The 25621-nt window shown below is 40.1% G+C and overlaps 1 protein-coding gene across 3 annotated transcripts; it reads left to right on the top strand.

Moving 5' to 3' along the window:
* Window positions 1–171: 171 nt before the first annotated feature.
* On the top strand, window positions 172–23998 carry BEND6 (BEN domain containing 6). 3 transcript variants are annotated; one of them, XM_061347859.1, is made up of 10 exons: window positions 172–296; window positions 2598–2754; window positions 12788–13016; window positions 13129–13274; window positions 13757–13855; window positions 14226–14403; window positions 15829–16046; window positions 17352–17544; window positions 19357–19495; window positions 21978–23998. In XM_061347859.1, exons 3-10 carry the CDS (start codon window positions 12821–12823, stop codon window positions 22240–22242), a joined length of 1434 nt encoding a protein of 477 aa, XP_061203843.1. In that variant the 5' UTR covers window positions 172–296; window positions 2598–2754; window positions 12788–12820; the 3' UTR covers window positions 22243–23998. The 3 variants fall into 3 exon arrangements, with proteins under 3 accessions (XP_061203843.1, XP_061203845.1, XP_061203844.1); XM_061347860.1 differs by having other exon boundaries at window positions 181–296; window positions 2587–2754; XM_061347861.1 differs by lacking the exon at window positions 13757–13855.
* Window positions 23999–25621: the final 1623 nt, after the last annotated feature.

Genomic DNA, 25621 nt, shown 5'->3' with positions numbered 1-25621 from the left:
CGCCGCCGCTGTGACTATTGCGGTGAGGGTTCCCCTTCGCGCCCACTCGCCAGCAAGGAGAGCGGCGGGATGAGCGCCCGCGGCACCGGGCGGGCGGGCGGAGCGGGGCGGGGGCCGCATGGCGGCGGGGCGGGGCAGCGGGAGGAGGAGGAGCGGGGGGGGGGTGCCATCGCCGGCTGGAGGGAGGAAGGATCGCGGCGCAGCGCAACCCGCTGCCGCGGGGACTGGGCCGGGGCCGCCGCTGACATCACGCACCGGAGCTGTTGCAGAGGGAGGCGGAAAATGGCTGCTGCCAGGTACCGGGGCAGATTCCCGCGCGGCCGGGCTCAGGGAAAGGGCCGGGGGAGCGGCAGGGGTCTCCCGTGCCGGCCTGTGCCTGTTGGCAGTGGGGGTCTGCGTCGGCGCCCCGGGCAGGCGGAGCCGCGGCGAGGGTCGCGATGTGGGGTTCGCGCAGTGGCAGCAGCTGGGGAGTGCTGGCAGGACACGTCCGAGAGACCCCGCGCGTTGCGCCGACCTGAGGTCCTGGGGCTGGGATTTGGGCAGAGCCCCTCGCCGGCTGCTCCGGGTGCGAGGTGCAGGGCAGACACAGGTCTCTCTGTGCGGTGTGCGCGCTCGCCAACGGGAGTCCTGCACGGAAGCCGTGTGGAAGTTGCGTGGTGCAGGGGGTGCTGCAGCGGAGGCTGTGGCGGGGCCGTACCCTGTGTGTACCCTCGTACTGCAGTAAACTGCAGCGAGCTGCGGCCCGAGCTAAGGCGTCAAGTGTGGCGCAGACCTCCTGGCGCGTGTGGGTTGCTAATGCGGATGGTAACAGGGTTCACCCATGTCCCTGTCGCTGCCTCTGGAGCTGTTACTTTGATGGTGCCCCATACTTCAGACCGTTTCAGAGGTCTTTGAAGTTGCAGTTCTAATCTCCCTCCCTCGTACCACTGAAAGCCAAAAAAACTCAGGTGCCGAAAATCCGTCCAGGTACCGTTTTGTGGTAGTGTGCTTGCCTGTGCTACTGAGGGAAAAGTTAGGTTAATTCGAGACAAAATCCGTGCTCTTTTCATGCATCTTTGATGTGAGCAAATAAATCTGAGAAACATCTCCGAAATTTCAAGGTCAGGTTGGACAGGGCTCTGAGCAGCCTCATGTAGTTGAAGATGTCCCTGCTCATTGCAGGGGGATTGGACTAGATGCCAGTTAAATGTCCCTTCCAACCCAAACCATTGTATGACTCTGTGACTCTATAACTTCATAAAAATATTGAAAATCTCTATATGTAAGCATTGGAATAACGTTGAAATGCTACTGCTTTATGACTGCTATAAAACTATATAGAAAAGCATATGTGCAGATTTGAATTAACTACAAAATCTACAAGCTGGAAGGGGAGAGTGAGGAGCGAATCCATGGTAGCTGAAGTAGATGAGGGGAAAATGGCCTCTGGAATACTAATAACATTGTAACACTTCACTGTATCCTTAATGTGAGGGAAATCCGTTTTCATTGAAAGATTCTCTTGATACCAGGTTGGGGGACTAAGTACAGAAAGCAAAAAAGAGAGTTGGCTTTTAGGTCTACAATATTTTATTCCAGGAATTTTGTATCATTTCACACTGTAAACCAGCATAGTGAGCCAGAAGAGCCTGTCATGTTGCTCTGTAACATGGAAAATTGCTACGTTGCAGCCTATGATTTAAAGCTTTCCCTCGCTGCCTGGGAACCGACAAATGCTATAAGGTTGTCTTGCATCACGTGGTGGGGTATTGAAATCTTTCCTAATACCGCAGTACACTGCAGTAAAATGGTTTTAATGCAGATTACCTGGAGGTTATTCAAATGGTTCGTGTTCCCTCAGTGTAACATGAAGCAAATCAGAGTGATCCTCCTGGCAGCGTGCTGCCCTGCTGCAGTGCTGCTTCGCTGCAGGGCGTCGCAGGAACAGAAACTTTTCGCCACCTTTGGCTCTGCACTGATTTATTGTTTCAGAAGGGGATGGTAGAGGAAAGGTACCACGGCAGTGACTGCATGGTAAATTGCAGAGAAGTGAGAGGGAACTGTTATTTTCACATTGCTCTCGGGTAACAGTGTGTAGAAAACGTCTGACAGAGAAATCTCTAATGTCAGCTTGTTGGTTTAAGGTTTATAGCTTTTCCCTTCTAAAACTGAGGGCTCACTGGTGTCTTGAGGATAATATCTTGCCAAAAGGATATAATAAATTTCATGACAATTGCTTAGTATTTTTTTTCAAATGCAAAAGAGAGTACCGTTTAGTACAAGAAATGCTGATGTGTGTGATTTTTTTTTTCAGAGAGCTACTGCTCCAGGCTTCTGAGTCAACTGTCTCACATGTACACCAAACTGCTGCTATGGCTTTCTTTATATTCATTGCTGCTCTGTTTGTTAAATACTGCAGGGTGTGGTAGTGTGGTTAAAATATTACTTCCATGGCAAATAAAGTTAAAGTTTGGTGAAGTTATTTCACATTAATATAAGCAAACTACTTGTGGGTAGATGTTGGGTTGTTGGTTTGTTTTTTTTTTCTCAAATAGTAATAAACAGAAATTAAAAGAGGCTCTACATGGACAGCGTTTTTAATCTAAGCTTCTTTACAGCATGTTTTCTAGGGAACTTTTCATAAATCTTAAGGATGATAAACAGAAAAGAGAAAAGGAATGAAGAGAGACGGTTAAAATAAAACCTCTCAGCTGAGATTTGACTTCGGAGAATCCCAGAGGTGAAGCTATTTCAGAGAAGAGGAAGTAAAAGAAGGTAACAGAGGGTTGCGACTGACTGTGACAAGGGGGTGTGGAATGGCAAGGGAGGTCAGAAGACAGATCTAATTTACTGAGAGGCTGAATTAAGTCCAAGAGGGTTTTGTAATCTTAGAAGGCAGCCATCAACCCTGAAATAAATAAGGGGTACTGTTGCCATTTCAGAGTATGCATGATGTGGAGGTGCGAGAAGGTGGGAGGTAGCATCCTGCAGATGTTTGTTCTGATGAGGATCAGAGGGGAAAAGGGCAGCAACAGAGTCACAGGCATAACTGACATTTTTGGCATGGAAGCAGCCTTTTACATGAGCAATGCTGAGGGAGGAGGTGGTGATAACTACTTTGGCAGAGGGATGAAAAAAGAAAGTTCTGCTTCAGAGACTCCACAGGAAAGAGGCAAGCAGCAAATGTTTGCAGTGGAAAGGGACAGGACAGGAGGGTGTTTCTCTGGTTGTAGTCACCCTAGAATGCAGTTATTTACTAGTTTTCCCAAGTTGTGTGACGAAGAGAACAGCACAGAAATTATGTCAAACTTCTGCAGTTTAATGGAAGAGTTGAGCTGGAAATGTGTTGTAGCAGCAGCAGCCTTCCTGCAGGGACACAAGGCAGAGCTGACCTGAAATATTCTTTCAGCTAGCCTTTCATGATAACCTGTTCTGACTCAGCAGTCTTGCCCAGCAAGGCAGAGGTACTTCCTTCCATTACCATTGCCACGTATGCAGAAGTACAGTACAATCTACGGAATAGTTTATTCCATGTCAATTTGTGTGAGGTTCAGCAATGCTTTTTAAAAGAAACTGTGAGTACTGTGCGTTAGGCTGGAAGGAGGAAAAAACAATCATAAAAAGAAAATATGATCGTATTTTGAGTGGAGAAACCATGTCTGCAGACATCTTCTGACCTCCAGTCAGTGTGAGCCATGGGATTCAAGGACACTCCACAATTCCATGCAAGCAAATCTCTGCTCCTGCAGATTCAGGCTCTGTGGACCTCATTCTGCAATTATAAGGGTCCCTGTACCAGTGAGCCAAAAAAAAGAGGTCACATGCTAGATCTGGTGATGTGGACGTGAGAATAGGAGATGATACATGATATGATTTCAAAAGAGTTGCTGAGGAAGTGAAAGGATAAGATAATTTCCTTTCATTGCTATGTAGCTATGCTTTAAGGACTGTGTTTCTACTACTTAATTATAAGTAAGTAAAATACTCTGCTTAAGTGACTCCTTAACTGGTTAGAAGGGTTCTTTAATCATCTAAGACTTCTTAACAAAATATTTGCTTTTTTTTTCTAACCAAACAGGAACCTAATCCACTTTTTGATTTACTAATAAAAAAGTAAATGCAGTAGAAACCAAAGAAGCAAGCAAACTAAATACAGAAAATATCATAATATATGAGTACTATGAAGTTTATGCTATGAAATAATTGACCGTCCCCCTCAATATTCTACTTCACAGGTTACATGCTGTCCTAGCACTTTAAGCATGATGTATGAGAAGATATGGGAGTTTGTGGTAGATGATTAAACCTTATAAAATATGTTCTCCAGCTGAGAAAAAAAAAATTCTAGCTTGATACAAGCATCATATTTCAAAAATATCTGTTAGGTGAAATGATAGGTTCTAAATTCCCTAGGATTATTGTACATCTTCGTTCTGCCAAGCATGTAAAATTGTTAGTGCCATACAGCGCTTTGTATGTTTGGAAGGCATGCTAGCATTAGCTAATCCTTAAAATATCACTTAAATTAGGAAAATATGTATCATTATTTCAGATCCTTTGAAAAAGAAGCTAATTGCAAAGGTTGTATGATTTACCCAAGACCAAACTGTGTGATTCAGTGCTGCAGACTAGGCCCCTCCACAACTGGAACATCTTGCTGTCTGTAAGTGTCTTAGGTGATCATGTAAAACCAAATTCCTGCCTGCTTAGTATATGTAGAGGTAATTGTCCTTATTCTGCAGGTTCATCAACTCACACAACTTGCATGTTCTGATTCCCTCTGTTTATTAGACTGAATGTAAATCGAAGGGACTGTGAGCCATGCAGCTGTACATTCATGGCTTACACTATTGCTGGAAAAATGCTGGCAGGGATTCTGTGGGCATAAATTGACTTTGCAGACAAGAGAAGCTGATCTTGAGCCCAGATGGAAATATACTGCTAAAATTCCTATGGCTTTTTCTTTTTTTTTTTTTTTTTTTACAGCAGTGGTATGCCCTTTTGTCCTTGGTTAAAATTTGTTCTGATTCATTTTTGGCAGTGTTTAGTGTAGCAGTTGTCAATCTGAACGTGGCCTTGCATCCCAGAGGAAATTGCACTTCATTAGTATTTTATGTGTATAATTGGAAGTTGTTTAAGGATTGTTTCAGACTGATACACAACACTGGTTGTTCAGCTCTTATATTAATTTATAAAGTTAGGTTGAACTGCATACACTAAAAAGACAATTTTACGGGAGGGGAAAAAATAGTTCTAATCAGGTTTGAGGTTGTTGTCCTTGCAGCGAAATGCCTTTCTGCCAATTCTTTAAGCACACACAGAGCTCCTCTTAGTTGTAATAATAGTTGCTGAAGTAAGGTAACAATGTATATGTATCTTGTTCTAGCTCATGACCTTTAATAGTAATTCAGATCTTTTTTCTTTAATCAGAGATCCTGCCATTCATTCTCTCCTACCAACATACTGCAAAAACAGAGCAATTGAGGAGGAGCTTTGAAGTAAAAAAGCAGGCATGGCTTCTAATCTATCTTCACTCACCTATGACAGCCAGTTCAGACATATGAGTAAAGACAGTTAAAATGCCACTAGATTATTAAATATCGACTAGACCTCAAGCCTGGGATTTCCTACCTGCTATTTCACTTCTGTGCTCTTAGAGCTGAAGGGAGGATATCACCAATAGCAATGCTTTGGAGCAGCACAGTTTATTGAAATATAGCAGATAACTTATGCCATCTTATAAAAAGAGTAAGATTCATCCTCTTGTACACTTTTACATCAAGTTATCAGTGGGTTTCTTTGAACTAGTCGAATTAGAAAGCGCATTAGTTGCATGTGGAAAGTATGTCTAATTATTTTTCAGCCTTTAGATGTTTGACTACAGGAGCAAGTGCACAGGTTTTGCACCTCAGCACAGATTTGCATGTGGTCAAGCTTTTCCTAATGATGTTGCCTTTCCATAAGCATCTTTAGACAAAGTAAGTGAATGCATCACCGGTCTTTAACCTTTATAATTTGGGAGCTGTTAAGAGGTATTATGTTGAATTACCCAAGACAGGTCAGAATGAATATAGCCAAGTGTTGGACTCTGCAGAGCAATGCTGACTTGTTTCTCCTCCCAGGCTACTTACTGCTTCTAAGGGTTTGGATATATTAACCTGCATGGAAAGAGGTTTCATGTGACTATTCAAATTCCTATAGCTTGGTGTCTCACCCAGCTCAATAAATAAACTGATTTTGGTTGGTTTGTATGTTAGTACATTTTGTTGAGCATGTCATTTGTGAACAAGCCAATCAAAATGGTATTAGTTTTCCATCTGTTGGCTCTGAAATAGCTATGTAATAAAGATACTAATCAGTGCTGTGGAATTAGGATAACTTCACGTGTCTTGTAATCTGGCATCTTCATGGGGATCTTTCACTGAGTATGGGATTAAGATAAAGATAAATAAATGTATGTGGTTTATAAGCATGTGAGGTATCTAAGCTATTTAAACTCAGTTTAATCACGGGGGCCAAAGAACAATTCACTTTCATGAACTGGTGTGTTTAGTGCCATTTGAGGTGTCTGGAGTTAATAACCACCTTCATGAGCCTGGGAGAGGGTTTAGGCCCTGTGTGGGACATGTGCCCATCAGAAGAAACAGTTGGAGGTCAGGTATAATGATTTATGGTATCTAACATTGCACCACGCATTTATTTTTTAGGCAACTGAATTGAGCCCTAGAGCATTTGAAATAAGCAGAATTGTTCTCCAGGGAGTTTTAATTGTGTTCATTAAGGGCTTGACTCTTATGACTGCTGAGTTGCTGAAGGCTGAGGCATCTCCAAAGGGATGGCAGTTGAGATAAAAGACCTGTGGGAAATTTGGATTTCTGGACTAGCAGCTGAAGGCCAAGCAGAATACCAGAGGACGCTGGCACTAGATACTTGCATATAGGAAGCCAAACTGATCCCTAGCTCTCCAGTGACTGCAGTGGTAAATTAGACACCTGGTGCAACAGTGACACCTAAATGTAGGCATCTTAATCTAGAACTAAATCCTGCACTGAAAGCCCAGTAACAGTGCTAGGTTGCAGTCTTGTAATTTACTAAAATGAACACTGTTTCACTGCTGGTTTAATGAATTGTTAGTTAGAACAAAAGTTTAGTACTTCTAGGCTTACTACATACATCTGCTTAATAAATTAATTATTCATCCTTTCCTATCACTCAGTATTACAAATAAAACTATTGTTTTGATACAAAAATCAGAGCTTTTCCCACAAACATCAAGATCTTTGATTTACGCCACAGTCCCGGAAAAGGCTTTGGCATATTTAGATACTAATGTTATTTTATAGAACTTCTAGGTTGCTAAAACTCATGGAGGGCACTACTGTGAAAAATAATAATGGCTTCATGAATACCTTGGGTCACTCAAATAGATTCTGGTTTGTGGGACAAGGTATGGGCCAGATTCTGTGTATAATCCTGCGGATTGTAAATGCTGCTGAGGCTTTGAAGTCAGCAAGACTATCTGTATAAATAAGGCCAGAAGATGTCCTTTACCATGAATAGGATCGCTGTTTAGATAAGTATCTCAGATTATTTCATAGCTAGTCACACCAGGAGAGTGCTTTATCATCAAGAAATGACGTGTTGGATAGCACTTGCAAAAATCATGTCATTTTATCCTTCCTGTGGAAGACAAGTGGGATCATTTCTGTGTATTTATACTCTTGAAAGTTGCAGTAATGTTCTCATAGATGCTCCCCCAGGTTTCCAGATGAATTTGGAACACAGCGATACTGATAATTCTGGAAAATCTGTACTCTGTATTTCTCAGCTGAGAGGAGCAGATTTGTGCTTTTAAGTCATGTTTCCCCATAAAATGACTAAGATACCACATTGTAAATCTTTTGAGTGGTAACAACACTTCTGCTTTCTTCCAACAGTGCCTAATTCTGCTGAAATCGTCAGTCAATCTTACACTGGGTATCAGGGGAAGAAGATTAGAATCCACAAGAAAGTATATAACATTCTTCAATATGGTTATGTTTTCCATCATATACTTGCCACAGAGTGCTGGGGATTTTGAGACTTCAGCTCAGCTCAAGAGTTTTACATCAACATTGTATTTAGTGTCCTGACAAATTCACTGTAAAATGCCACAGTCTAAGTAACACAAACCAAATCTGTGACTACAATTTATTATGCTGAATTGGAAATAGTTTTGAGTGAGGTAGATTAATGGGTTTTTTTTCCTCAAAGAAAACTGGGATTATCAAGGGTTGGACTTAAAGGGTAGATAATATAAAATGTTAGTACCTTATTAGGGATCTGTGTTACATAGTTGTGGTACAGTTTCTTGTTTTGCTGAAATCAGTGGCATGGCCCTATTTTAAGATTGCAGGATCAGACCCATTGAGTGGGTGTACAATCTCATGTTGTACGTTTGGAATACTTTACACTGCGTTTACTGAAAGGAAAGAGAATTAATGATCTCAGCAAGCCATCTGCCAACTCTGGCTGAATAAAACGGACTATGTCAGTCAAAGGGTGAGATATGTCTTTAAAGGACTTTTGTGGTTTTGGTGAGGGTTTTTTTGTTCTGGCTTTTGGGGTTGCTTAGTAACAATATTCTGTGTGCAAATGTGTAGCATCTGTGCAGAATGTGAGGTGTTAACATGTTTGTAAAAATCAAGAGTCCAATTAATGTTTTCTCTGCAGAGCTTTAAAATTAAATGGCTCCTTCTTTTCTTTTTTTCACCCCTTCTACAAATAACATGCTTTAAGAAAAAGTAAAGACAGATTTCTGTCTTAGAAGAGTGAAAAATCATAGATTTGCATTTCAGTACTTCTCAAATAAGTAGCAAGTGTTTTCAAATGGAGAATAGAGCAGAATTAAGTAACTCACAAAGCATTAAGTGGCTTTCAAAGGTCATTTAATTCTCTCTGTGGTTAATAGCTGCATGCAGGGTAATGTTTGTGAGCCATTATATATCTTCCAATTAAACTACTGAACAAAGCACTCAGTGTCAGAAATCTCATGTGATGGCTTGCAGAACTGCATTAGAAAGATTTAAAATGGAACCAGATACACATTAAAAGACCTCATCCTTTTGGCTTCCTATAGCACAAGGTCTTCTGGAATCTATCCTACTATTCAAAATCAGAAAAACCTAATATAGGATGAGTTGGACCGTGGCAGCTTCTGTAAGGAGACATACCTACCTCTGGATAGTCAGAGGAGAAAAGCAGGCTCTCCAGAGAGTAAGTCATCTGCTGTCTTTTAGATACACATCTTGGGGTGAGATGAATCACCTCTCTTTCTGTGGTGACTGAGGCAAACGTGGCTAGACAACCTCTCACTATTAAGGCAGTAAAAGTTTGGTAAGGTCAATACCAGTCCCCAAGGTTTGTTTGGTTTTGGGTTTTTTTTTTTTCCTAATGGTACAGTATATTTTGCCTTTGGTCTGTTTTGGCAAATGAAGCATTTTAGAGGGAGGCGTCTCCAGCCGTCCTGACTCAGACAAGGTTCACATTGACTCCAGAGGGAGAACAGGGTGAGAAAACACAGCAGGACACTTCCAGTAAGTGAAGTGTTTTACTGTTCCTTTTCCTCATTAGAGACATTTTGTTCTACCTTTCCATTCCCTTTAATCACTGGCTAGAGATGATGCCAGCAGTTAAGTATTATCCCCAGGGCCCATGGATTGTCACAATAAATTCTGTGAAAAGACATAGCTTGATTAATGTCTGCTGCAGAAGCTGAAGAAATAGCTCCATGACAGAAAAATACTATCAACTATTGCACTCTGTTCCTTTCATTTTGCAATGTAATAATTTTGTCATTTCATCTGTAATGCAAACAGTTTTTGCTGGTGCCCAGCAGAGCTGCAGCAGAGAAGAGAGGGTATGTAGCCAGTTACTGTTGCTGCCTCACAACTGCTTTCCTGCCTTGGTCCCTTCAAAAGCAGCAGGAGCAACAGGACTGAGCACAAGCCTCAGGAAGCTGCTGAGTGGCTTTCAGATTCATACCAGGAGCTAAAGGAGTGCTTCAACCCCATCCCTCCTCCTTGACTATCTGTGAAATACATTCCTCATTTCTCTCAGCATCCTGTGTATCTTGTACTTGGCAGCTGTTGAGGCTCTTGGTGAAGTCAGTTTAACTGTTTACTAGTATGTCCTCCCACCGCAGGCAAGAATCTTGACAGCTTAGAAGAGTTTTACAGATAACTTAGACAAACTGCTGAGCTCCAAATCCTGACATGACCATGGTGAAAACTGTCCCTGGCTTTGAGTGATGGGGTGGATTTTTGTGGATCCAGGTGCTTGTCTGGTGTAAAGACTATAGGGAATTTTGGTTGCCGTGTGCTTCACAGCACCTACCAGTAGCACTATGCTGTTGTCATGGGCTCCAAACATCCAGAAGTCCACATGTGCATCTATTTCATTAAGCTGTATTGCATGTACGCAAGTCTGATACCTTCCAAAAGCTGTTGAACTTACTATCAATGTGCACAGTGTGGGCGCAGTGTGTATGCAAATATCCCGGTGCCGTGGGGAGTCATCACTTGCCCTCCATAATGTGAACAGCCTGGAAATCTGGGGCCTGCTTGCTAACCCTGTGAGTGCAGACCAAGAAATGTCCATAGCTCAGAGAAGATTTGTCTCAATACAAAATGAGAGACAACATACAAACTGCTAGAGGACTACAGGGAAACATAAAAAGAATACAGAAGTCAGTCCATCAGCTGTTAGCTGTAGCACACTGGCAGCTCAAACTTTGCTGCAATTCTGTTCATGTTATATGGGCTTTTAGAAGGGTAATGAAGTAGCTCACAAGTGCAAAGGATAGGAAAGCTCAAAGTACCTCATTTGAGAACTGAAGAACTGTGTAATAGGGATTGCTGTGCTGGGTTGATCAGAGGTAGAAGTTAACATCTTCATGTTAACTGACTGGGGTACATACTCAAAAGCATTTTGAAAAAAAACAAAGAATACTGATGCCCACTGTGACTGCATACACCAAATGTTTTAAGTCCTGTATACAGTTGCTAGGGCAAATATGCTGTTTCATTTTGGCTATTGCCTATCCCTACTGAGGTCAATGCTGAAACTTTTCTTCCTTTGAGTTCTGCTTTGTCTGTACGTTTGTTCATTTGATGATCCCTGTCTGAGGTATGAGGATCCGCTTGGTGCGGGTCAGCGGCAGAATGAGGCCTATGGTGATTCATGCTAGGCATAGATATTCAGACTGCTTTCTCTCCATAGATACTCAGGCTCCATCCCTCTCTATTTACATGGGAGGGATGTTCCCAATCTTTCTAACTGTCTTTAAAGAAGATTAGCATGGATTCTTGCAAACATAGTCTTCTTTCTTTAGCAGGGCAGTACTTAGAAATCCCACTCCTAGCACACTCAACACATTCTGTATAAAAGCATGATTTAATACCTCTTTAATGGTGGATTTCTTATGCCACTTGCCTCATTGTATCAGTAAACATGTTGACAAGAACGCAGCTGTCTTTAGCAAATTAACAAGTTCACCCCTGTGTGAAAAGCCAGCTTTGTTGAGGCGTAGCACAGACGTGGTGAATAGTGGTGAGCTGGGCTTCCAAATGAATTGATGTTGCCTCTTGAAGCGCTGCAGCCAGATTTTCTCACTTCGACATAATAGCCCTGCGTAATTCTCCCTTCCTAGCTCTGAGTTTCCTTTTTGGCAGCTGCTGCATGAGGCACTAGATTTGCTTCTGACTGATTGAGGCCAAGTAAATCACAAGTCATGCTATCACATCTGGGAATTTATGAGTTTTCAGCCCCTTAGAAGTATTTTACCTCTATGAACTGACAGGCTAAACCATGTTTGCTGGAAAAAATATCTAGGTTTGACAAAATCAGATTTTCTATTTATTGGTTTATCTGATTTAATAATTTTAAAGTATAAAATATCTTCAAGTATAACAGAAACACTTAAATAAACTGGTTACATTTCCAATAGAGTTTAATAGTGTGTGTTACATTTCACACTTTTGTATAAGGCATATCAGCTTAATTAGAAAAATAAAGCACAAAGTACAACTTGTTCCTTTCTCCAAGTGCAGAACTTCAGTGCTTTAAAAGCTCAGAAATGACCCTTTCCTTTAAAAGTATTGTTCTTTTTAAGCAAAGGATTTAGTTTATCCCAAAGGATATTTGGGGATGGTTCTCCTTGTTGCTATTACTCTTCATGAAGCAGCTCAGCTCTCTTGCAGTCCTGTCATTTTTTTGTATGTCAAATTTTCCACTGCCAGAATGTGTCATACCTCTTCCAGTCAGTTGTCCTGCGTTATTCTGGGTTGGGTGTCTGTGGCTGCGATTGAACATCTTGCTGCCTGTGACATGATTAATACAGCTCTGGAAGTCATACGTCCCTCTTAATAGCATGTATAGCTAGTGTCTGCCGTCATTCTAGGGATTTTTATCACACCTGTATCTTTCAGTCAGAGGCTGGACTGAAAACTTTTGTTAGAGCAAATGTCACAGTAACAGATCCCAGACAGGAGATAGATTAGGTGTCATAGTAATACGGAAGCAAGGGCTCTGTGAGTGCAGGCTATTCTCTGTACATAGTCTTGGAGGCAACTGCCTAATGTACATGTCATAAGGAACCCATCTCCCATCTTTCAGGGGAGATATAACATGCTGCTTGGCTAGTTTTCATTTCCTTGTCCAGTATATTTTCATATAAGATAATTACCAATATCCAGGAATAGGAAGGTTGTTTGGGACTTTTCCTGTGACATGACAGGATAACAGCTATTTTTCCAATGACATCCTGCAGGCAGTGTCTGTGTGACAAGAAAACCACTTAACAATGAAAAAATTCACGCTGTTTGATTTTGTAAATGATAATTCACTGCAAATTGGAGAGACTTCATGGATACAGGACCTTCCCAGTGACGACGACAATCTAGAAAGACTTCTGAAACCAAATGAGCACGTGCTAGTAAACTGGCCTGTGGGAGAAAGAAAAACAGAAAGGCACCCAGTGAAAGTTGTGTACATGAGTGGTGAGTGCAGTTCCAAAACATTTACCTGATAGGAAATTTTAATCTGGTTGTATTGATCCCTGATTTTCTGTGCTTTGACCTTTTCTTTTTTTTTCTTATCCAATCACTTCAGATGACCCCCAAGAGCTAGTGGAAATGATGCAAAAGATATTACGAGCAGATGAAATTACAGAAATACAAGTCCTTGGAAAAAGCAAGAGGAAGAGGATTGAAATGATATTTTCGGAAAGTGAGGACAGTGACCTGGATAAAGAAGAGGTGAGTTTCTGTCTTTCTGTGCCTAATATTGTCTGTAATGGAATGAAATAGACTGTAATTATTGGTTTTTCACAATATAATACAAAAATACGTATCATAAATGTAGGCATCTTCATGTAGTACCTCAGCACAATAACCTGTCACATTAATTAGGCCAGCAGATTGTGTCCTTTGCTATTTAAAGAGAAAAGTCTTGTTCAAGATGTGGCTGCTCTGTAGCTCTGTTACATTTCCTCCCATAAGACAGAAATCTGACCATTGCCTAAGAAAGGAAAGGGATCAGGTTTTCTGAGCTTTGCAGTGTGCTGAGATCAGCACTGACAAAATAGAGGAAAGGAAAACATCAGTTACAAACATATTTTTCAGAAATGCTAAGTGAGAATGTCAAGTGCATGGTGAATAAAAGTTAATGGTATACTAGGAGATACTGTAGTGAAAGGCTCTATAGGAATGCAAAGGCACTGTTATGCTCCTGCTTACAGGGAAAGATCATGAAGCATATAAAGAGAAAGAAATCATTGCAGGCATCTGCTCCTGCCAACATCCTGAGTCAACTTGAAACATCTTTAATTAACAAGCAGGTAAACATCTCATCTTCAGCAATTTCAAAGTATTAAGCAAAAAGCAAACTGGAATGTATTTATTTAGGGGGGTGTAAGCCTTCTGTTTTAGTGAAGTTGACAGTTCTAAAAGACACTACCTTGGAAAATTAGTGAATGGAGAACAGAGACCTAACAGTTATGTATTACACTGACATTTCATTTTTACTGTTAAGAGGAATGGTGATAACTATGTTCAGAAACAGCTATTACTAAAATGCATTCAGTTTGTTTATACATTCTGTGTACAAAGAGAATATTCTCTTTAGCCGTATATTTTAATGTTAGTTTTAATGCATTAATTTCATGTGTTGTTGCTCTAGATAGCAATTTGCATGGGTTTGTTTTTCAGAGAGAGCCTTATTCAGGAAGCAACTTTTTGTACAGTGAAAGTAGCAGTGAGGATGAAGAGCCTTTATTTCAACTGTCCAAGGTAGAACTATGTGCCAAAATAAAAGGTCTCAAGCGGAAACTGACAGACACCATGAGAGAAAACTGCCGCCTGAGGCAATCACTGGTGATGCTTCAAGGTAAAGTCAGGGGAAGTATTTTGATGAAGAGGAAAGCCTGAAGGTCATGGAAAAGCTTGATTTATAAGAGGCTATTTGGATGGGAATTATGATGCTCAAGCACCTGACATGATCAAGCCCTACTGTTAGCATCATAGTGCTTGATACATGGCAACATTTAATTCCAGCAGCACTCAGAAAAAATGTCTTACACAGGGGCCATGCAATCGTAGAGTTACAAATGGAAAAATCTGTCTAAATCCTGTCAGCTGTTCCCAAGAGAACCTTTCTGTATGCTGTAAGCTCAAACACTCCACTGACCAGTCCCAGTGACTATTTATTAGCAGTCTTTCTTCATCTACTGAAATTTTATTTATTCTGGAATGATTTAATTTCTAATTACTTTGGTAATTCCTCATTATCGGTAATCTTGATTCCAGGTGCAACAAGTGTAGTTCTTTCCCAGAGGTTCTTTTATAAATGAATCCTTCATCAGTTAGTGATCATCTCTGAAGCTCTTCTTACTTGTCTCTCTCCCTTATGCTGTTGCAGCCACGACTGAATCCAAAATTGCAAAACATTAGTGAGTGAATAAGGTTTAAAGAGTTTTTGTGCCTTCCCTTGCCAGCTACATCATACCATCCCTAGACAGCCTAGTATCTCCTTTTTTATTCTCGTCTGATTTTTCAAGTGCCTCTCAGTTTCACTGCCCACCTGATCCCATTCCATATGTTATTCATCTTGGTTTGAATCATTCATCTCCACCTTTTTAATTATTTTTAAACATTCTGTTAGCATCTGACATCTTCTCTGACACATTTAGGTCCATTGCCTTGCAATGTAAGCACTTGTATTAGTCTTTAACAGTATTTTCTTGTACTTTAGTGATCGTGTATCTTGCTGATTCTTTATCCCTTGCATCTTTTTTGCTCTGAATTGATTTTTCTTAATGGACTCAGTAAAAGTTTGCGTTTGAAATTAAGTATTACTTGAAGAAAAGGGTATTTAAAATATATTCTTTATAGATTAAAAAATAAAAAATTCTATGCAGTCTATGTAACTTCTTTGAAGAAAAAAAAATCAGGCATAATATTATTTACCCCATATTTGATACCTTTACAGACTTGTAGACATTTTGACATAGCGAAAAGGGAAATATCATGCTTAGTGCCATGATGCGTATAAACTACTGGTTCCTCTTGGCCTTGCAGAGAACTGACCTATACTATTCTAGAAACAGAGGGTGGCTTTTCATGGGTGGGGAGAACAGAATAGCAGGTAAACATTTGACAGAACAGGAAAAAAGTATATTAAAGCCTCTTTGCTAACTAGTTTGACTCTCTTGCATTGTAACAGGAATCTAACTGCATAAATACACATGCTTATTTAATTAGAGTCTGAAAACTTCAATTATTATTTTACTCTTCATTTTCCATTTGATTTCAGTGTTGCCACAAGCAGTAACCCATTTTGAGGAACTGGTAGGGATGGCTGAAGCACTGCTCAAAGGCGGAGTGACATCATCTGCATCCACTCTGCATTCACATGCTGTCTGGAAAGCATCTAACAATCCATTACCAGGTTCATATGCAGCTATGCACAGTAACTCCAGCTCACCAATAACTTTGAACGTGGAAGATGAGGAGCAACAGACAGAAAAACAGGTCAGTTAAAGGTAATTTCAGGCATAAAAAATAACCTCATACAGTACAAACTTTACTGCTGTAGTATAGCCAATATAAAAAATAAGCATCAGTAAAAATCACTTTATCATTGTTCTGTTGATGACATGACTAATGAGCTCCTTGTGCAGAAGGCTCTTTCCATGGGAAATACCAGACTTAATTCAGTGTGGTGCTCCACTTTAAAACTGGTTTTGATCACAGTGGCTTTGCACATCTGTGACTGTGGATGCATTAAGAAAATACCGAGCTCCAAGTATAACTTCCAGGCTAATGTTTTAGATGCCAAAGGGGAACAATAGTGTTTCAGAGATAATCTAAGAAAAATACCAGCAGTTTCTTTAAATGGTTAATAAGTAAATGGAGAATGGTATGTTCCTGTTTAAGTGTTAGACACCAGTAGAAATACATGTATGCATGGATACTGAGTGAAGAAAATCCCCTGTTCTCTGTAATTATAACAGAGCATCACTGAGAAATCAGAGACACAAAGGCTGTACATGAAAAACAGACACAACAGAAAGAATAATTCTAGCTTCTGCATTCAGAATTTACATTCTTATGCACTAAGTCACACCAGTTGGTAGAAATCATTCTTGTATGTTGTTGTGGGGCTCTAAACCCCAAATAAACTATTAAAAATTATCAAGGTGTGATTTTGACTGATTATGGCAATACACCAAATTTGACCTACCATCTCCAAAGAAATTAAAAGTCCTAATTTTCTAAGCAACCTAACCTGACTTAAAGGTATGTCAAAACTGCCCGTTAGAAGAGTTCAAATGCTTAGGCTATACAAGTTCTGCACGTAGAAGTCACTGTCAAAGCCTAGGACCAGATGTCACAGTTCTTAGGGCATGTCTGCTCAGAGGCAGGAATATTAGCTTGGGCATAGTGCCATGCTCCCAAGGCTGTACAGAATCTGTGCCAGAACTGGAGCACAGCCAGCCCGCATGGAGTGCAAGCAGAAGGAGTTAGATATACATGAACATGTCCTGCCTCCACTAGTGAGTAATAAGGATTGCTTGGGGAAGTGTTTGCTAGGATGAATGGGGTCCTTACCCTCTCCAACACTTGATTCTGATAAAAAAAAATCAACCTGCATGTATAGTTCCAAACAGAGAGTGCTGTGAAAGTTGAGTGTTGATGTCAAGCATACAGTTTACAGAGATTCCATTCAAAATAGTGATTTAAAAAAAGAAAGTTAAAAAGATATTTCAGAGGTATACTATATAATATTTCTTGAGAACTGCAATAGTTATGCCTATGACCAATTTTGTCTTCCAGTTCAAGATTGAAAAATGGCAGATTGCGCTTTGTAACAAGAGCAAACCTCAAAAGTTTATAAATGACTTGATGCAAGCACTTTATACACATGAATACATGGCTACACACAGCCTGACAGGTGCAAAGTCCTCCTCTTCAAAGGATAAAGCGGCAAAACCAGCTATGAATCAGAATGAAGTTCAGGAGATCATAGGTGATGGCTTGTTAACGTTACTCAGTGTGGCACTGACTTGACAGAGGGCTTTCTCTGAGGGAGGGGCTGTAATGCTTAACAGTTGGCCTGCTCAGGTGATGTGCTGTTTCATATTTCCTTCTGCAGCTACATACATTTAAACCATCCGTTACAAACTCTGGCAGTGAAATGCTAAGCAGCAATATATCTATTGTGTGAATTTTGTGGGGTTTATTTAAGTGGCTACTCAGGCACGGTGGTATTGTAAATTTTTTTTAGCCTTTGAAAAGTTAATCTACAACAGTCAGCTCAGATCATGATGCTAACAGATATGGAAGGCAAAGAGAGGACACACTGGGGTCGAATTTAAAATGATGTCTGCTATATTCTGAAGTTAGTGAATGTTATGAATTCTGACATTTTAAATAGCGCTGGAGGCAAAACTAGAGAGTAAGTACAGAAGACAGGAATAGTGATCAGAGAAGCAAACAAAATTTGTTTTGTGCTGAGGTTTAAGGCAGAAGTTTGGTGCATAGGAAAGATGCAGATGGAAGTAATAGCTTTAAAGAAAACAGTATTTTGTGAGCCTATGAAGTCTGGTTTTTATTTGGTTTACACCTACAGCTTTATACTTGAGCAACATAGCCTAAATTCTGTGCTAGAATCCTTCTCCCATTGCCTTTCCAGGACTGCCTGTTCCCCTCCCAGCTTATCTCCAGCTCCTCTACCCTGGTCCAATTTTATTGAAGTTGGCCAGCAAATTCAAAAGTTACCAGTTATGGAAACATCTTGTCCTGAAGAACCTAGCTACAGAACAGAGACCAAAGTCCAAAGAGAAAAGGAAGGGGTGCTTAAGACAGTGAAAATATCTTTAGAGGCAGTAAGATGAGACAATTTTAGCATGATGTATAAGAAACCTTTAAAAGATTTCAAGCGATGAGAAGAACTGTTGGACTCAATGATCTTAATAGTCTTTTCCAACCTAAATGATTCTATGATTCTAAGAGCTACAAATGACCTCTAAAGGTGGATTCTGGGGAAGGGTCTAGGCAAAGCTGAAAAAGGAAGCAGAGAAGATAATCAGGATACTGAATACAGCATGCTGCAGAGAATTCAGTGACAGAGGGGAGCCTTTAGAGAATTCAAAGAAGTCTGTTAAGAGAAATGAGAGCACTCTTGAATTCAAATAGAGAAGTGTCAGCATTATACAGGAGAAAAAGAAAAATAAGAAGGAAGCCTGGGAGTTTTAGACTGGAGAAAGTGAGTTAGTAGATCAGATTATTTAAAGAAGATAGAAACTGTAAGACTTAAAAATGAAAGGAAAGGTGATAAAAAAAATCAAGGGAAAGGGAAGATGATGAAGAAGAGGGGTGCAAGAATTGCATTCCTGATGTTGAGTCCTGTTAGTACTGCATTCAAAGGAAGTTAGCCAGGCAAAACAGAAGGGAATTTTTAAGGGAAAAGGACATCACCTGCAAATGAAAATTAATTTAAAAGCTCTGTAAGATTCAGAGGCATGAGGACTAATAAGGATAGGAAAAGGACTCTCTGATCAAGAACAGAACAAAGGGAGGGAGGATGAGCAAACACAAGTCATTCACTACAGGAAGCCCTTGTGGCCCTGGAGTTCCCTTTGAGTCTGCCAAGAGCAGGCACAGCAGTATGGAAAGCACAGAGCTGGCACAGGCAAAACCTATGAAGTAGTAGCAAAGTAACTGGAGCTAAAGCTGAAGTAGCTGGAAATATCAAAGATGCAAGAAATGCATTTTAGGTCACATATCGATTGTTTCCCTTATTTGCATTCCTCATATATATTGTCTGTCTATTTTGCAGGAATCACAAAACAGTTGTTTCCAAACACAGATGATGCTTTAATTAGACGAATGATGGGGCAAAAACTGAACAATTGCACCAAGAAGCCGATTTTAAGCAAAGATCTTAACTCAGGTGCTTTTCAGAAACATAGCTTTTGGTAAGTCTGAAAAAACCCCAAAACAATGTAGTTTGCAATGTGTAATTTGTTTTGTTATCCTGTGTTAACAAAATCTAAAAGCAGTCTTAAAATTAATTACCACGAAGATATGTGTTCATACAGGCATAGCCAAGTAGGTAAATACTTTTTGTACAAGGTTATGAAAATGTGTAATACAAAAGCAGTCCAGCTTTTGTGTACCATAATGTGTACCACATTATGCTACAGAAAAAGTTGTACATTCTAGACAAAGCGGCATAAGGCCATTAAATTATAGGAATGGAATACAAAAGTAAACACATGGAGTTACTTTGATCAATATGTCTAGTTTAGCTTTGGCATTATTTACTTACTATTCTCTGCAGGATCTTCAGAGACCAGTCAGTTCCATTTTCATGTCACCTCTTACACCTCAATTAACCCACAAGTAAAGATAAGTAAAATCCTTTATACCTACTGATAAAAGTACTGCTGGAAAGCTACATTAGCAACCTTTTACAGCCAGATGAATCTAAATTATTGGGACAGAGGAATTATTAAATAACCTTTTCCTTATTATGGGTATTCTTATCTTTCAGTCTGAAATTGCTGAACCCATCCCTATCGTCAGTAAAGTCAGCTATTTGCATAGTACTGCTCCCCCATACACCAAATGTATGCATCACAGAATAGTTGTGGTTGAGAGGGACCTCTATAGATTGGCTAGTCCAACTCTTGCTGCTCAAAACAGGGTCATCTAGACCAGGTTGCTCAGAGCTGTGTACAATTCAGCTGATATCTCCACCCCAACACCTCTGTGAGCAACCCATGCCAGTGCCTGATCACCCTCACTGTGAAAAGATGCTTTGTGATGTCAGATGTCATTTCCTGTGTTTCAGTTTGTGCCTATTGCTTCTGGTCCTGCCACTTGGCATCACTGAGAAAAAGCACCATCTTCTTTACACCTTCCCATTAGATATTAATACACACAGATAGATCTGCTTGACCCTTTTTGAGGTGAAAAAGTGTCAGTGCTCTCAGCTTCTCCTCAGGAATAGGATAAGAGATTAAAATCAGTGAGACAGGGAGAACAGATTTTTCTTTACCTACACTTTCCATATTGCAGTAGTATTTTACTTCTTCCCCGTTATCTTGTGCATGCTTTAAAATCTGTATTTGCAACTGTAAGGCACTTCATAACAACAATAAACCAAAAACCAACCAACCAATCAAAAAACCCACCCCAAGGTATTTGACTATGTTACAACACAATTGTTTGAAAAATAGCACTGCTTTGCTACTAAAATTCCTCTCTAATGCACCTGGTAATACTCTATGGACCACAAGTGGTCTATGAATTACTACTTGAGAAATACTCAGATACTGGAAGAATCCATGTACACAGGCTTTCCCATCTGGAAACAATAAACAGATGCACCAACCTGGCTAAAATACAGTTTACTATGTTAGTGCTTTTCACCTAGAGATGAGAAAGCTTCGCAAACAAAGATCTTCTGTATTTGCAACATGCAGTGTGCATTGACTCACTGTTGTATTTTATCTTGTCCTTGACACACATGGGAAAATAACAGCACAGAAACCCAGGCTGTATTCTTTGAAAGCACTAAATCTTAAATATTTTACATTTTAGATCTTTGTCTTCATCAGATAAATCCATAAATTTTGCTAATTCCTAATCTTCTCATGTACAGACACAGTATTGCTGAAGCCTTACAGGAGGATCTTGAGCTAGCAATATAACAGTTCTGGTTGTTGTTTTTTTTTTTTTAATACTGCCCATAGACCTTTTAATTTAAACTTGATATTTTAAACATGTCTTTATGTCTGTTATTGCTAAGTACTTATGTAATATCTAGTCCAGCATCCACTGAAACCAGTGCAGATATTGCCTGCATAGTCTCTCTTGAATAAGATGCTTATTTGCCTTTATAATGGATTAATTTTACGTCTGTTCGTAATTTCCTCATTGTAAAAGATTTAAGCACCCTGTAAGTAATTAAGATAACAGTGGTGATTCCTTTAACTCAGATGACACAAATTTTCTCTGTAAGAAAATGGGAATTTAAAAGTGCTCATAATCTCGCTGTTAACACCTTCAGTTCACCTTCCAGCAATGAAGTACAGAGGGGTCAAGAGAAAATCCTGTTATGCAGTACCTTTTGTAACAGTTTACACACAAGCTACTAACTGGTGATACTGCAGTTTTGACCTTCTTCTTTGCTGCTTCTCCTTCCTTGCCCACCTCCTCTGCCTTTCTCCAGAATACAATTGCAATTCAAGAGAAGTGATTTGGAGTCAAATCTAAAGAGACAGACAAGTCACCATCTCAGAATCATAAGGCTGAGGTGAAAAAAAGGAAAAGGGGAATGTGTCAATGCAGTTAGTTAACTGGTTACTTACTCTGCTGCTCAGAAACTAAGAACAATAGTAATTGCACATTTAACGTTAGCATTTCAAGATTAGTTATAAATTGTCTCAACAGTGGTTCAACAGCTGCTCCTCAGGGCATCACCTCTTCCAATGTTCCTCCCCGTACACAAGACCAGCAGGATGATGATTCACCAGCTACTAATGCACAAGTGCAGCAAAGTGACAGCCACCTGACTTCTCCACCTCCCACCCCACAAGGTCGGGAGGAGTGTTGCAAGCCCATTTCTAATGTGGAGTCCTATCCCGCCAGCAGCTCACCAGCGCCCTCTCCCAACCAAGGTTGCGGACAGGATCTCAGGAATTCAGACAAGGAATAACAGAAGATACTTCATACCAGTTCAAATTCTCAGCGGAAATTATGGAGTAGTATAAAATAAAAAGGAAATAAAATCTAAACGGGCCTAGCAACGGTGGACAGAGATACTTGTAAGCAGAAGAGAAGCCTGAGAACTTATTTTCTCAAACAAATGAAAATCCCACAACTTAGAAAATAAAGGCATATTAATATCTTTGGCTTTAAAATATTATTAAATAAATGCATGTTATGCAGTAATTCAGAAAACATAAACTTGCTCTGAAGAATATAAGTAGAATTCCCCTTAGTTAGAAAAAACCATTATTTAAAACAATGCCAAAAGTTCATATAAGAGGAACCATAATCCCCTTGCCCTCATCTTGACAGCTGATGGAAAACTGCTTTTCCGACCAGAGAAAGCTCTTGCGTATTAATATTAAAAAGATACAGATGTATAAAAAGAGAGTAGAAAAATTTCCAAGTGAAATGAACCCTATGTACGGGTAGCATAGGGTTAGCAGGCACAGGGCCACATGAGCAGAGAAATAAAATAGATATTTAAGGATGCTGTTAAACATTCTTAGGGCAATGAAACTGCAGCTCTCAAAATGCTTGCAGGAAAGAAGCAGCTCATTTTTAACCTCTGAAAGCTGTAAAGGCAATGAAAGAAGTCATGTTCCCTCTTAATCTCAGGGAAGAGTCCTCCAGGATAGCCTGTTTTGTTGTGGAGGCTGTGGCTTCTCTCACAGGCCTGCTGCTGCTGGAACTCTGCTGGTTTGGCAGCTCTCACTCTCCCTTCTTTCCTGAACATCAGGTCCATAGGATAAGGTTGCCTGATTCTCCTGATCAGGAAATGGAGGACAGTTTCTTGAAGGTGACTAGTAAAGGGCTGAGTTACCAGCTTCTACTCCCTGTCTTTCAATGTTGGTATGCTACCTCTTGCTTAGAGAGACAGTGGAGCATTCCCACTTGGACTGGGACCAGAAAAATCCCAGGAACTGCCCAGTTCCTCTTGAGATCTGACACCACTTGTCCCAGGGAGCAGCTGGCAGTCACACACCCTGTAATTGCTGAGGAAGAGGAGGGGGGAAGGTACATTTTTTTTTGTCTCTGACTCATTTCAGGTTTACAGTGGTTGGTAGAGTGGGAAGGAGAGAACACTTGGATTATAGCTTTTATGCTTGAGTGTACTTCCCCCAGAACAAAGAGTACTAATAGTTGAATTGATTTTAAACATGGGAACGAGGCAACTAAGCAATCTAGATGAAAAACATTCAAAACAAAAACCGACAAACACCCCCACAATACAAAGCTGAAGAAATCTATCTTGATATGAGGAAGATCTCTGTAACTCTGGAGATCTGAGTTACAGAAATAAATTAGGAATAGTATTAGGGTGAATGCCAGAAAAAAAAATGGGTAAGGTTAGCAGCCAAATCTCTAAAGGGAAGTGCTGCAAACCTAACTGTACTAGAGCAATGCACTCATGAAATGCACTGTGGAGAAGACTGTAGTGGGGGCTGGGGTATGAATGAAGCAATCTGCTAGCCTTTTTCATGTCTCATCTCTTATCAGTTTCTTCTAGATAGGATCAGGATGAAAGCAGCTATGAAATACATCTCATGTTATTAACTACCATCTATAAAATGTAACAGAAGGGTGTTTGCTATTATGTACATTTTGTATATGTAGTTGTATGTACAGCATATAAGAATGTATATAGTTGATCATATTTTTGAAGCAACTTTCTATCAAATAAACTGAAACATTACTATGTCTTAGTTCTATTTTATTGTCCTTACTGTCTTCTGGCTCTTTTCTCACATCAGCCTCTTGTTGTATGCTCTGAAACATAGGCTTGGAGTTTTTGTTTCATTTGCTTTTTATTTCCTCTTTAATAACTGTTCTGTAAAGCTGGTAAGTTTTAGCTATGGAAGAGATTGACCCATCTTACAAGGACTCGCTAACCTTAAAATTGTCACAGCTGATATAGCACAGTTGCAGCTGTTCTGTTGCTTGGGAGGTGCAGAAGTACTTGGGCAGGCATACAGAGCCACACGAGTGGCTGTTCTCCCTGTTGCTAGTGCAGTACTGCAGGTTGTGATGTTCTGTGTTTTTCTGTTCTGCTGAACGGGTAAGTTGTCGGAGGAAAACCAGTGAGGCTGGCAGCTCACCACAAAGAGTAAAGGAGGATTTTCATGGTAGAGTGAAGGGGAAGGGAAGCCAATGAGTGTTCTGGATAAAAGGAACAACAAAGAGAAGGAGACATTTTAATGTTTTACCAAAGAGTAAAGAGGGAGCAAGCTATAAAGAGCAGTTCCTTCCTCTTTCCTAAAGTATGACTGATGTTATTCCAATTGATAGAATAGCTTTTACACAACTATACGGTTAATAGAAAAGCCATTCTCCTTGCGGTATGACAAAAAGGAAGAAAATACAAGTTGTTTTCCAAAATGACCCTGACAAGTTCTGAGGACACAAAATTGAAGCCTAGATAATCACAGATGACACTTCAGAAATTACAGAAAGGGGGAGAAGAACAGAACAGTCTAATGCTGCTTCTCTCAAAATTTGCACCAAAATCTGTTGTTCATATGTAAATGCGTGATGCCACAAAGGATAAAATGTTTCTTACATGAGTGACAGAGAACACATTTCTATTACTCAGATTTGAAGAAGGCTGACAGCTACTGCAGAAAACCTAACAGCTATATGACTGTACAGCTGAAAAGGTAAGTAATGCTAAACTAATTATTTGAACTATTTGTTTCTACTATTGCATTTTAGATTAAACTTGAAGATTACCATGGAAAAGAATGTGGTTGTTTATTATGAACTGCTCAGTAAGAACGTTCGCTTTCTTAGAAGGGAAAAAAATTGAGATATGTGAAGAACATGATAAAAAACTTACTGAAAGGGTACCCTGTTGAACAAATCAGGGGTTTAATGCATGTCCCCTCTTATTACGGTATATAGATAGGAGTAAAAAAACCCCCAACAAAATACCAGACATCCAAATTTCCTAGACCAAGAGCAGCATGCACTGTTGACACAAGAAGGAAATAAATGTTTAGAAAGGCAATGTTTCAATCACTTTTATGAGCAAGGAGAGAAACAAGGTGGTGAAATACCTTTAAGTTCTATTAAAAAAATAATCGAGGGCATATAATGAATATATGGAATTAGTTGCTACAGAGTGTTAGAGAGTTCATACAGACAGTTTGCTCAGAAAGAACTTCCCCATCATAGGTGATACCCATACCTTGTTTGAAGGTTCGGACTTGGAGATCCTGGCTCTTGAAGAGCAAACTGTAAGCACGCCATGCTCTCCTAGGTTTGTCTGCCCCTGCCTTTGGCAAGCTACTGCCTGTGTTGAAAATGCTTACTGTCTTACCAAATTA

Source organism: Neopsephotus bourkii, unplaced genomic scaffold, assembly GCF_033783945.1.
Source record: "Neopsephotus bourkii isolate Nb327-2 ecotype Australia unplaced genomic scaffold, CSIRO-AGI_Nbou_v1 NB_330, whole genome shotgun sequence".
NCBI classification, from domain to species: Eukaryota; Metazoa; Chordata; class Aves; order Psittaciformes; family Psittacidae; genus Neopsephotus; species Neopsephotus bourkii.
This window is presented reverse-complemented; position numbering and strand designations above follow the sequence as displayed.

Coding starts and splice junctions, on each gene's coding strand:
- BEND6 (XM_061347859.1), top strand. CDS start 12,821: ATGAAAAAATTCACGCTGTTTGATTTTGTAAATGATAATTCACTGCAA. Junction 14,404..15,828: donor ATCACTGGTGATGCTTCAAG/GTAAAGTCAGGG, acceptor ATTTGATTTCAG/TGTTGCCACAAGCAGTAACC. Junction 16,047..17,351: donor AGCAACAGACAGAAAAACAG/GTCAGTTAAAGG, acceptor TTTGTCTTCCAG/TTCAAGATTGAAAAATGGCA.